The sequence below is a fragment of the Empidonax traillii genome, unplaced genomic scaffold (genome assembly GCF_003031625.1).
Source record: "Empidonax traillii isolate 1590-97213 ecotype Southwest subspecies unplaced genomic scaffold, ASM303162v1 scaffold67:size1865537, whole genome shotgun sequence".
Lineage (NCBI taxonomy): Eukaryota > Metazoa > Chordata > Aves > Passeriformes > Tyrannidae > Empidonax > Empidonax traillii.
Window position 1 is genome coordinate 335,318 of NW_020955260.1, and position 12,384 is coordinate 347,701.

Here is a 12,384-nt window from a genome sequence, read left to right on the forward strand (position 1 = left end):
GAATATGCCACCACAGTGCTTCTTAAACCTCTGTCTTTCAATGACACTACTGTCTTCTACCCATTTTACGTCCATTCTCCTTTGTTATTCTTTTTTTTTTTTAATTTTGTAATCATTTTAGGCCAATATTTGCAACTTAACAGATATATTTTCCTTCAGTAGAATACTCAGCATTTAGTTGCATTTCTCCTTTAAAATAATGCTTTCACAGGACATTTCTATCTGACTACTGAAGCGTTTGCTGAAGAAGCCTTAGCTAACAAGCCAGAAAGTGTTTTCCTCTAAGCCTGTTGATCCAGATACATGTGGAATAAACCTCTCTTCAACAAGCAGTTCAGGTTTTGGAACCATCACAACTTCTGCATGTAACAAGTAGACACTGGTGAATTCAGAAACATGAGAATATTGAGATACTGACAGTGATGTTAGAGAGCTGCAAGTGCAGGGCTCAGCACACGAAGGTTGCACATTTCAAATGTACCACATAAAATAGTAGATTGGAGTATGTAATAAGTGAAAAATAATTAGTGAAAATATACTTACGGTTTTTATGATATCAGTATTTTAATCAAATGAAGAGTTAGTGAGAACAAAAAGACTCTAAAAGGCAGAGGTGCCTTCTTAGAACACCAGTACTTGATCATTTCCATGGTTGTACTAGTAATTGTACCACCTATTCTTCCAGGATTAAAGTCCACTTAAATTTATCAGCTTATCAAAGTACACAAAATTAACAGCGTATGTACACAAGTAAGGAAACTGACAACATCCAATATGGTTATAAATTCAACTACACTGTATTTTGGTATTATAGATTCTACTTTAGGAGTGAATACACGCTGACTGGACCCTACTGTCACAACAGCCCAATGTAGTTGCAATGCACAAGGACAAGAAAGAAATTATCAGAGTTAGTTATGTTCACATTTTGAGGCACAATATCACTTGTGCTCTTCAGTCAACAATTTCAGAGATGCAAGCTCTGCCTATTTTCTAGGTAGACAGGGGAAAAATTAAGGGAAGAAGAATAAAAAGGTTTCATAGAATTTATTCCTAATTTAACTCTAGAAAAAAAAGTTATCTAATAGATAAGGAACCTTAGAGAAAAAAATCATCACTCTGCAATTGTATTATACAATTTTCTTCTTTAGCTCAAATCAGCACCTACTTGACATCTGTAACATTGCTTGGGCACCATGTGGAAGCAACCACAATATGTCCCTGTACATCCTTTCTTGTCTCTTAAACAGTGAGTGCCAAAACCAACCCTCTGTTCCAGCTAACAAATCTCTTAGGCATAAGTCCCTACCTACATGTGCCCTTGTCACAGTTGGAAACTCTTTATTCACTACAGAAATATTACTACAATTATAACCAGGTGAGTACATATGCTCATGACAATGCACTACTATGAACCATAGGACTATCAGTTCTAATGGATCAACCTGATATTCTACATAAAGCAAACACCCTATTTTCAAATGTGTTCAATATCTTGATCTTGTTTTGTTGTTATATATGTGCTAAAAGATGACATTAGAATATGTCCTCTTTCCCTTTTTGCAGTGCAGTTCTTGATGAAAACTTGAGGCCTTCTCTTAGCCATACTGCATGTCAGACCTATTCAAAATAAATCTACTGATTTCAGCTACAACATGAAACACTTAGGCTTTTCTGTCATTTGTTGAGTTGGTTTTGGCTGGGAGAAAGTTTATTTTCTGCATAGTAGCTAGTATGGACTGTTTTGGACTGTGCTGGTAACAGTGCTGGTAATATAGCTATATTTTCATTTTTGCTGAGCAGTGCTTACACAGAGTCTTAAAGCTCTCTTTTTTCCCCTAAAATTGTGCAGAATATAGCTCCAAACCCTGTACTACTTCTAATTCAGTTCTGCTGTCTGCATTGCTTCTAAAGGACCATGAACAGGTGGGATTATCCAGGTGTAAACAAGTAGAGGCAATGAATACAAAATTCTAAATAATTATGATGTTATTACTTAGAAACAAAAATAACACTTTTATAAACGACAGTTTTGAGTTGGGAAAGGAAAAAAGGGTCTCTATCTGCCACCTGAGCAAATCTGAGGCAGTAGACCTGAAACAATGTTATTGACTATGTCACTTTATACAATGCAGTCATCTAAATAGGTTTTTCTTCCCAGAATCGAAAAACTTTTCATCCATCTACTCTGTCAAGACATGACCCACCATCTCCTCAACACAGTTATTCATTCTAACAAATTATATGCTGATTTTGAAGTGTATTATTATATCATATCCTCATAAACAGTTGATCTTTTTAGCGTAATGTGCCTGACACCCCACAGATTTCAGGTAAGACGTACAAAATTATTTACACACATAGAAAGACTTAAAAAAAACAACACTACGAATGGTACACCTTCTTCCATTAAATTGTACCGTGAGCTGCACAACCGATCTGACTTTTGTAAAACTTCAGAGGCCCTATTTTCAGTTTTTCTAAGGCTGATGCTTTGTATTTTTATTTACATTTTTTCAAGTTGTCAAAAACACAACAGAGCCCAGACTTCCAACAAGTGGCATTAAAACCCAAGATATGGCTGCTAAGCAGAACCCTATAATTCTGTTTGGTGGTCACCACTGCCTGCTAAATGTTGCAACCATAAACTGGTTTTGTATTTTGAGATACTGCCAAGTGCCAACTGAGCCAGAGCTCAGGGGACCTGGATTCTGAGGGCAGGCTATGCTTCTCTGGCTCTGGCATGTAACTGGGCTCCCAAAAAACCACACTGAAAATACACTTTAAGGTTTCTAGTTTTGTGCTTCAATATACCAAGCTTCTACCTGAAGGGCAGGATTAGGAATGGGCACAGGGGTCATTTTATGCCTCAGAGCAGGAGCCGATTTTGGCCTTGGTCTTTTAATCTCTGGCTCTTCAACTCTTTGAAAACCAATGTCATCTTCACAGGATTTCCTTGAAGACAAATGAGTGCAGTCAATTCCCTCCTCCCGATAATAATGCCCAGCATTCCTGCTGTGCCCCTTGAGAGTAGCAGAGTCCTGTTTAAGTGCCAAGGAAACGGGAGCTTGGGCAGTGGCTGGGCTGGTGGGTGGTGATCCAGTTGTAACTGTAGACTCTGATGCAGAGCTTGCCTGCTGTTTATGTTTAAATTTGATAGAGTCACTTCTCTTAGGAGGAGTTGGAGGAGTTGAAGCCACTTCAGCTTTTGATGGCTGAGGTGAATGGCCTGTTACCTGATTAGGGGAAAGGTACTCCAGTTTGGGAGGAGTTGGTGGTCTTTTGAAAGTATCAGGGTCAAAGATAGATTTTCTTTGTTTTGGCTTTTTGTAAACAGAGAACTTTTCTGTTTCTGTTGCTGAGATATTAACCATGACTTTTGGCCAGGTACCACCACTATGCTTAGTTCCATGTCCTTTGTCAAACACTGTCTCAACCATCATACAGTCAGCTCCTGAAGGTTCATAGGGCAGTCTCCTGTTGTCCACGTCAACAGCTCCATAGCCTTGGTCCCCGTATGTCTCTGGGCTGAAGGAGCTGAGACTGTGTTCCGAATTACTATGGCAACTGTGCACTGTGTTCCTACGAGAGTCTACTCGTAATGTGTTATTAGGGAAAGGTTTGTGATCGCAAAACGAAGAGCTGCCCTGATCACTCTGGTCCTTCTTGCCATCCACGATGTCTGGATTGAAAATGTCCGTCTGGGTTGAGCTGTTGAGCTTCAGATTTCTTTTGTTTTGGGCTTGTATCTCTGACGCATGAACCCTAGAGTTTGATATTTTTTCTGAATCCTTCAAATTTTCAAATATATTTTGACCGCTCCAAGATGAACTCTGAGGAAAAACCTAAAACAAAAACCACATGTGATCACTATTATTTCTCTTTAGTATGATTCATAACCTAACCTCCTTAATTTACCTACACCTGAATATACACTAAGAGATGTATAGACACAGTTGGGAAAGGTTTAATAACATCTTACAATTCAAAGCACAGAACATCAGCTGAAATTAAGCTAGAAATCTTTTGTAACTTTTTCAGAACAATTCCAAAAGGACAACTCCACATGGTAGCAGAAGTATTGACTGAAAGTGAAGTGACCTGCTTTCTACTTCTACCTCTGGTAAGTGATGCTAAGAAGACATCTTTAATTGCCCATTTCCTTTCAAACACTTTATCTTTTTACTTTCTTAAAACCTCACACTCTAGATCTGAAATTATCACTCTCAAATGCCATGTGACAGGCCCAGCATAACAGGATTGTAAGTGCAATAAGCAAAACAGAATAATACTCTTATGGAAATAAGCCTGAAAAAGAAAGCCTTGTAAGTACTTGCAACTTGTAACCTTCACGATAGCTTAAGTTCAGTTTTCTGCACAACTCTCTCTGAAGTAAAAGTTAACATTCTTTAGTCAGCAAGCAACTGGGGTAGCAGTCATTTCATGTGACCAGCAAACAAAGTGGAAAGAAGACTAAGTTAGTCTCATTTCCTACTAGATACCACAAGAGCCTTACTTCAGAAATAACTGTTGAGTGAGTGTACTACCAGTGAAATGCATCCAGGTGGTGGGTTTTTTTTTAAGAGAGACTTTTCCATGTTGATGTATTCTTTTTCTTTTCATATACTCTTCCCTGAACAACTACAATAATTCTGTGTAAATTCAAGAAAATTCTGCAAATTTAGCTTCTCCTACTCACCTTCATCAGTGACAGAGTAAGGGAATCCCTACAGTTCCGTAGCAAAGCTTCACATTCAGTAAGTGACTTATTATCTAGTGCAATGCCGTTGATCTAAACACAAAGAAACCCACAATAGACATCTGTAAATCAAAGGTAACAGGTGGGCAGGATCTTAAGGTAGAATATCTCTGAGACAGGGAGAACACTAGCTTTATATGTTTACATGACGTAAGTCTGGCTGACCTTTTTTCCACTTCCTAAGTGAGCGGAAAACGGTAAACTTGTAACTACAATGTGCTATTCCTGCCAGGGACACAGTGTAACAACACTTGTTCACTGCACCAGCCCTGTGCAGTTGTACACCAACCATAATCACCTCAGGTTTCACAGGGAATAAATCACACTGGTCAGTTAAGGCTGCAAATGCACAAAGGGACAGACTTCCTCCCCAGAACAGATGATACTTGTGATACCAAAATTTAGAAGACAAGAAACCTTTCAACCAGTTAAGGGATGCCTTTTTTGGAACTGACCTCTCCTAGACAATATAGGAATCACAAATATCACTATATATAAGCCAAGTGTGAAGAGTCAGTGCTTCTGTCAAAAACTGTCATATGAACTAAGCATAACAGATAACCTGTACATTATGTTAATAACTCAGCATACAAAAACATTAATTTAGAATAAATATTTGCTGAATTTACAAAAGGGGCTTAATATTGCAAAAGTAAAAAAATGGATTGGAATGTTTAGCACTTATCATTATCAATGATAACACTTCAAAATAAATAAAAGTGAGAAAACACAAATGCATTCTTAAGACTTACAGCAATTATTCTATCTCCCACAGTAAGGGAACCCTCTTTGGCAGCTGGGCTTCCAGGCACAACAGCAGCAACAAATACTCCATTTTCTAGACTGACCCCACTATCTGAAATACACAACGAAGAATTTACTCCTGCAATTCAAATATCTTGCTCAAATGGCACATCTAACACAAGAAAGAAATAGGACTACCAAATCACCTGAATTTCAATTTCTGAAAACCCTTTTAAAGAAACAACACGAGGGAAAGCAGGAATTTTGAATATCCCAAAATTTAATATAATCATATGAAGCTGGGATGATTGGATTTAACAGTCTTGTTTACACTCCCAGCAACACTCAACACAGATAGCTATAACAAAATACTAAAAACCTAAACCCATTCAAGAAAAAAAGAAAAGCTATACTTACAGAATAATGCTATCATCAATAATAGCATTCTTAGTTTGTTAAAAAAAAAAAAAAAAAAAAAAAAGGAAATCTCCACCTAGGAGGTCATAACAGTTTAAGTGGGGTTTAAGCAAAGGCTTCAAGAACATGTACCTTTATGTCAAGACACTTCTGGTTCAACAAACATGTATCATGTTTGTTGAACAACCCTTTACAGCCGTTACCTTTATGTCCGGAAACATTGATGTGAAGAGGTGTTATCACTCGCCCACCTAATGACTTCCTTCTTCGTACCACCATATTAATAACACCTCCTCCATTTAGGACAGCTTTTATAACTTGCTTTTTATCCTTATTAGTAAGATCCACATCATTTATCTTCAGTAACCAATCATTCACTCTGGCGGACAAAAATAAGCAGGTCGGTGTTGTAAGCACACTTTGCTGGACACAGCACACGAAAAACATTCCATGAAAAGGCATGTAATAGAGCTGATCTCAATAAACTAATCCTTCATTATCTGGAGTTCTCCATTCCTGTAAAAGCATTAAGTAGCAGCCAAATGAAAACCAGGACTTCTTGTCTGCACTTCACTTGGAAAAGTATATCCTCAAATCACTAATGACTACTTTTTATTTAAAAGCAACTCTCTGGACTGAGGACAGTTACTGAAAATCTTCTATCAGCACTAAGAACAGGAGATGGTTTTAAATGAGCCCATGCTCTACTCTGCTTTCCTCTTGCCCTTCCTTAATAATTTACTGTCATGTCTTTCCCAAAACTTAAATAAAAAGATCTACCTTGAGGACATAATAAGGGAGTAGGTGGGACACAGTGAAACAAAAGAATATTTCAGATTCTGTTGAGTTTTAAATGTTGAGTCAAACTGTTTAATTTCTGTAAATGCTTTTAGGCATTGGTCTTAGTGTGATTTTCCAACCAACAATAACAATATACACGTGATCAGTAATAAAAAAAAGAACTTTGAAAAAATGGGAAACACTGAAGACAATTTTCAATATGCTCATATTTAGTTTATTATGACCAACAAAAGACAGGCATCCTCCAAAGTCAAATCCTACCTTAACCGACCATCAGCAATGCTTCCTTTGTCTACTTTGGTAACAAAGATTCCACAGTCTCCAGGGAGGTACGGCTCGTTCACACCTTCTGCCACATCAAAACCAAGTGCTTTCAAGTCCATATCATCCTAATAAATATTAAAAAGTGATTCAACTGCACTGGCAAATATTGCCTGTTAGCAAGAGGCATTACTGCATGTTTGCACTATGCACTTATATTTGCACGGTTGCTGTACTAGGCAAGTTTTTATTTTTCATACATAAATATATAAGCTCCCAAGTCCATTAGTTATTAGGCATTCTCTGGCATTAGAATGATCCTTGTCTCTCAAATTAAGGCTGAAATAATCCAGAAGGGGAACTTCACCATGTTCAGACTCATATGACCTGCTTTAAGGTCAATGACAGTCGTGTAATGAGGGAATGAGGACATGTTCACCAAGAATGGGCATTATTTGGGGAAAAAGTAATTGCAAATGTAAGGAAACAGCATTGTGTCTTAGTGATGAACTCAGACAGACCTCTGCTTTGATATGGCTAGAGACCAGAAGCAAACAGAAAAGAAAGCTCTAACATTAAGGGAGGCCATTCCTAAATACAGATTTAGAGATGATATTCTACCAAGCCTGACCCTAAACAGATCATCCTTGGTATGAAAGGTAATAAATGTCTTTAACAGATCAGTCATTGAATCAAACAGGGAAATTTTAATGTAGTGTTTGCTTTATTAAATAGTAAAGTCACTGTAAGAACCAAAATTGGTCAAAATAAATTGGAACCAACTGATGGCAAACTAATATATTATTGCTGTTTTCAATGTTAAATAACACACTTTTAAATATTACAAAACTCTGCTTGAAATCTAACGGACTAACCATCTCAGCATACTGAAGGGTGATAATGTTTGAAATTTAAAATCTAAAATTAAAAAAACTAAGTAGAGCTTAAATCAGATGTGTAAGCATGGTTCAACTAATTGCCTCAAAATCAGAAGAGCATAAAGTCTTCAGGGAGTGCAGAAGGTGCCTGATAAAAGCTGAAGATAAAGCATGCAAAAATATGAATTACTAAGAAATAAAATGAGCTACACTTAACAAAAATATACTAAAATGCTTATGATTATTGCAAATGTTCTATATAAGAAAAAATTTCATAGGGAAGAACAAGGAGTTGCCATAAAATAAAGATCAAGTAGCGATTACAATATAATTGCACAGCATCAGAGCTAAAAAGTGAATATAATTTCTCTCAGTTTTGAGCTGAGCGATTATGTAGAACATGAGCTTAAGCAGACAAGTGAAGTTAAAGCAAAAAAAAAAAACCAAGATGGAATTGTATTCAACACTATAATCTTGATTCTGCAATTCAAATGCTGGTAGGTCAGCAAGGATTTTTTTTCATATATCTAATCAAGGTTGGCATGATATTATTACTATAATTTTATAGCAACAAGTGTTTAGAAAAGGGAAACACATTCTAAATAACTAAATGGAAATGGAATGGAATGCACATGAACGGAAAATTCATCAGACTGCAACGTTGTTTACCACTAGTACATCGTATGCTGGACTTTCTAACTAATTTTATAGACAATGGAAAAGAAAAACTATTAGTTATCAGTTAAAACAGAGAAGATGGCAAGGCACAAAACTTGATGCTGGAGCTGGGAAGAGATGAAAAAGCGTGTTGAAAAGGGAATTATTTACCAACAGTGGTTCTGATGGATCAGCACTGGTACCCACTTCATATTGACTTTTCAATATATATTTTAAAATAATACTAAATATTATTTTTAGTGTGAAAAAAAGAATGTATTAGTGATTTTGTTGAGATGCACTGTCAGAATACAGACAGATTAGAAGAGCATAAAAAAGGATTTCCTCAAATATTGCAGTAAAATAAATGGGATTTAATTTGACAGCATTTAATCACAAAATTTTCCATTCAGGAGTGACAAAGAAATTGTGGTATATACAGAAGGTGTTATAAATGAATCACAAGCTGGAAGAGTACCTGTGTGTTCCTTGTGTTCAAAAAGGTTACTATTAACAATGTGATGTGCCAGGCAAAAACTTCAAATAGAATATCATACAAGACTTGCATACAAAGCAGAAAATAAAAATTCCAGTACAAAATGAAAAGAGTGAAATTACATGGCGAAAAGTATAACTGGGATAATTAAAGCTTATCTGGAAAGCTAAACATAAGAACTTTATATGTCAAAATGGAAAACTTCCTTTACAGACAAGCAAGAGACTGGCACCACCTTTCATCCCACATTTTGCAGTTGAAGGGTAATGTTGCCCTAAAATATATGTTAACCTTGAATAAATACTTTTAATACTTTAAAATTTCTAACCAGTGTATCTGAGCCGAAGTAGGAGAAACAACTTAATGTAAAAGCATAACTAGTTTATGCACAGATTTTAAGTGATGTTGCCAGTAAGAGAAGAAGACTGGTCTCTCTAATGTCACAGCTTACATCACAACTTAAGTTTTGTTTGCCTTAGCACTGCCACGTCTGCACTAGACTACATGGACCTGGGTACTCTGCAAGATTAGATTTAGAAACTATTTTTATTTATAATGCATATGAGGAAAAACATAAAGCTTGTATGTAACAGTTTGGTTTTGCCAACTACTTTCATTGCGCTGTTACTGCACTTGCTGCCTGCATGTGTGCCTACATTGTTCCTTGCACAGCAAGAACAAAGAACTAACAAGACCTAAATCATATTTTTAATCATACTTATTATACAAAGACTACAATTAGCTTCAGAGCTATCCAGTACACAAGACAATGGAGTTTATGTTTTTTACTTACTCTGTCTTTTTCAAATTCTACCACTTCTGTTTCCCATTCCAGTGAATCTGTGTCTATGGCTGAGTCATGGGAACTGTGGGCCATTAATTGACGAAATCGGGCCTCCTTTTCCAACTGATTCTCCATCTTCTCTCTAGGCAAAGAAAATAATTACTCATTGACACCAACCACCCCCTTTTAAATTGAAAAATAATGTTATCATTGTGATAGACCTTATATTTGGGTTTCTAAATCAAAAATCCAAGCTGTGTCAAAAATTTCCCCCATGCTTCCATCTTTCAGATATCCTTGGTCTGCTATCAGATGGACTTGGCATTTCTATATGTTGTCCTTATGTAGCCTTAGATTTTTTGCTATATTTTTACAGGACTCCAGTGCAAATCTAAGTTTCTAAATTTCCCCAAATGCATTTAATTTACCCTCAGATGAGCTGCATCCCTATGGTCTGGACAAGTAGGGCATGATAAATATCGATGGCAAAACCTCTTCCACAATCTAATGAGATGACATATCATGCAAATCTTGCATTCATGAACCAGTGATAATACAGTTGGGATGAGCTAACTGGAAGTTAATCTCACTTTGGAGAATGAACCCCATGTTGCTTAAGTCTATTTCCACAGTACAAAGCTTAGACTATGCATCTCATTAATAAGATAAAAAGGTTAAGACAGTGAAACTCAGGGTCCTGCCCATCATAATAATTTCCATGATAACTAAAAATATAGGAAATTCTTCCACATACACTAACATGACCTGCTGCCTAACCTGTAACAACATATGGTTCACTAACAAACACAGCTACCAAACCAAAGATTGTATCACAAACTTTTGTGCAGTTTGATCACTTCTCTAACATACTTTAGTTCTTTCAGTTCACGAACAGCATCATTTTTCTGCTTTCTCATGTCATCCAGATTGCGAAGAGCTTCAGCCAAGTCGCTCACAGCTCGGTCTCTCTCCCTCCTTAAGTTGTCACACAAAGTTCTTCAAAACAAAAGAAGTTTCAATTTAGTTACTTAAACTCTATCAAAGTAACAAACTGGTTTTGCCACATTGTATAGTTAATGCAACATTTCAAAGAGCAATTTCAAAAGATATCTCAGTGCAAAATAAAAAAGAATAGGAAGAAAAAAATTATATATGCTAGATCTTAAGAAAATGCTTGCAAGATAACAGAAACTTGTTTTGTTTCTTTTACTTATCTTCTTTAAAAAAGCAGAAAAAAAGTCTTATTTAAGCATTATCCCTTAGTTACTTACATATACTCAGTAGCAAATATGTTGGGTATTTTTTGTTAATGTCCCCACAGGTAAAGAATTATTTGCAGGACTATAGCTATCACAGGATTAGGCATAGCACACCTAAAAGAACACACAATTTCCTAAAGAGCAGTGCTGTTAGACTCAATGGTCTTTACTACAGACATATTATGGTTATGAAAGCACAGAAAAAGACAAGGATCTTGTAACATGCCCTCATTTTTAAAAAAAAAAAATCACCCTGTGACAGTTAATGCAGAGAAAGTTCTGGAAAAATCCAGCAAGTCCTCGAATTGCATCAACTGCACACAATGTGTCACAAAGATCACTCATGTATCGTCCAGCATTTGCTTACCGTATACTTTCCCTTTCTGCAACAATCTTATCCCGCTCTTGAAAGGCCCAATCCCTCCTACACTTGGCTACTTCAGCTTCTTGGACAGCTTCCTTTAGTTCTTGTGACATTGCCTCATATTGTTTCCGAAGCATTTCAATTTCTTTGTTTGCTCTTTCTATGTCTAGGGTAGCAGAATCTTGTATCTAGGAATTAAGAAACACAGGTAAGTATTTTAGGCACAATTTTTAGGTACATATGCATGAACAGCTTTTACTACATGTATGTTGCCTGATGTATTCAATTCTTGTCTTTTCATGCCAAATGTTCACTTATCTTAGCAGCAACTTTTTTTTTAGCGTGGGGGAGGGGGAGATAAAACCTGCTGTAATACATTTTATTCAGTAGCAAACAAATTTGTGCAACTACATGAATAAGAATCCTCACTTCAAAATAGCATCAGTGAATACTTTATGTTTCAGAGATGACATTGTACACTTCTACCTTTTTCTGTCTAGTAGACAGAAAAAATCTTCAAGTATACTTAGGAATCAGGTAAACTACTATAAGCAGTTAAAACATAGATTTCCTGCATTAACACCTGTTATTTACCCTGGCACAACTAGATATATTTATTCATGCAAAGACTTGGGATTCACACAGGTCCCTTAATTCCAAAACAGCAACAGAATTCAAAGAAAATTTTGATGTAATGTTTTGTGTTTTGGACAAGAATTACTTTATTATTGCATTAACTTGTGCCTCTAAAATTCTCTACTTTGAACAACAGAGATGATGACAAGAGTAAGACAAATGCACAGAGGAAACTTTGAGCTTGCAGCACATAATACAAGCCAACAACAAGAATACAGCCCACAAGCACTGGAGGCTGTGGGCTTGCAAACAACTGTGTGTGGTCAATTTCAAGAACTATAAATAAAACTAATGAATCTGACTAGATTTATAATTTGGTTAAATTTTT

At 36.3% G+C, this 12,384-nt stretch overlaps 1 protein-coding gene across 5 annotated transcripts in view; it reads right to left on the minus strand.

Annotated features, from left to right (window-relative positions):
- DLG5 (discs large MAGUK scaffold protein 5) overlaps positions 1–12,384 on the minus strand; it is a 109,308-nt gene that overhangs the window by 22,812 nt on the left and 74,112 nt on the right. For all 5 annotated transcript variants that reach the window (XM_027880282.1, XM_027880281.1, XM_027880285.1 and 2 more), the window contains exons 9-16: positions 11,424–11,608; positions 10,668–10,793; positions 9,807–9,939; positions 6,983–7,110; positions 6,124–6,299; positions 5,512–5,615; positions 4,700–4,792; positions 2,826–3,845 (exon numbers count right to left, since the gene is read on the minus strand). In XM_027880282.1, the coding sequence (XP_027736083.1) occupies positions 2,826–3,845; positions 4,700–4,792; positions 5,512–5,615; positions 6,124–6,299; positions 6,983–7,110; positions 9,807–9,939; positions 10,668–10,793; positions 11,424–11,608 (1,965 nt within the window). The remainder of the gene's footprint in view (positions 1–2,825; positions 3,846–4,699; positions 4,793–5,511; positions 5,616–6,123; positions 6,300–6,982; positions 7,111–9,806; positions 9,940–10,667; positions 10,794–11,423; positions 11,609–12,384) is intronic.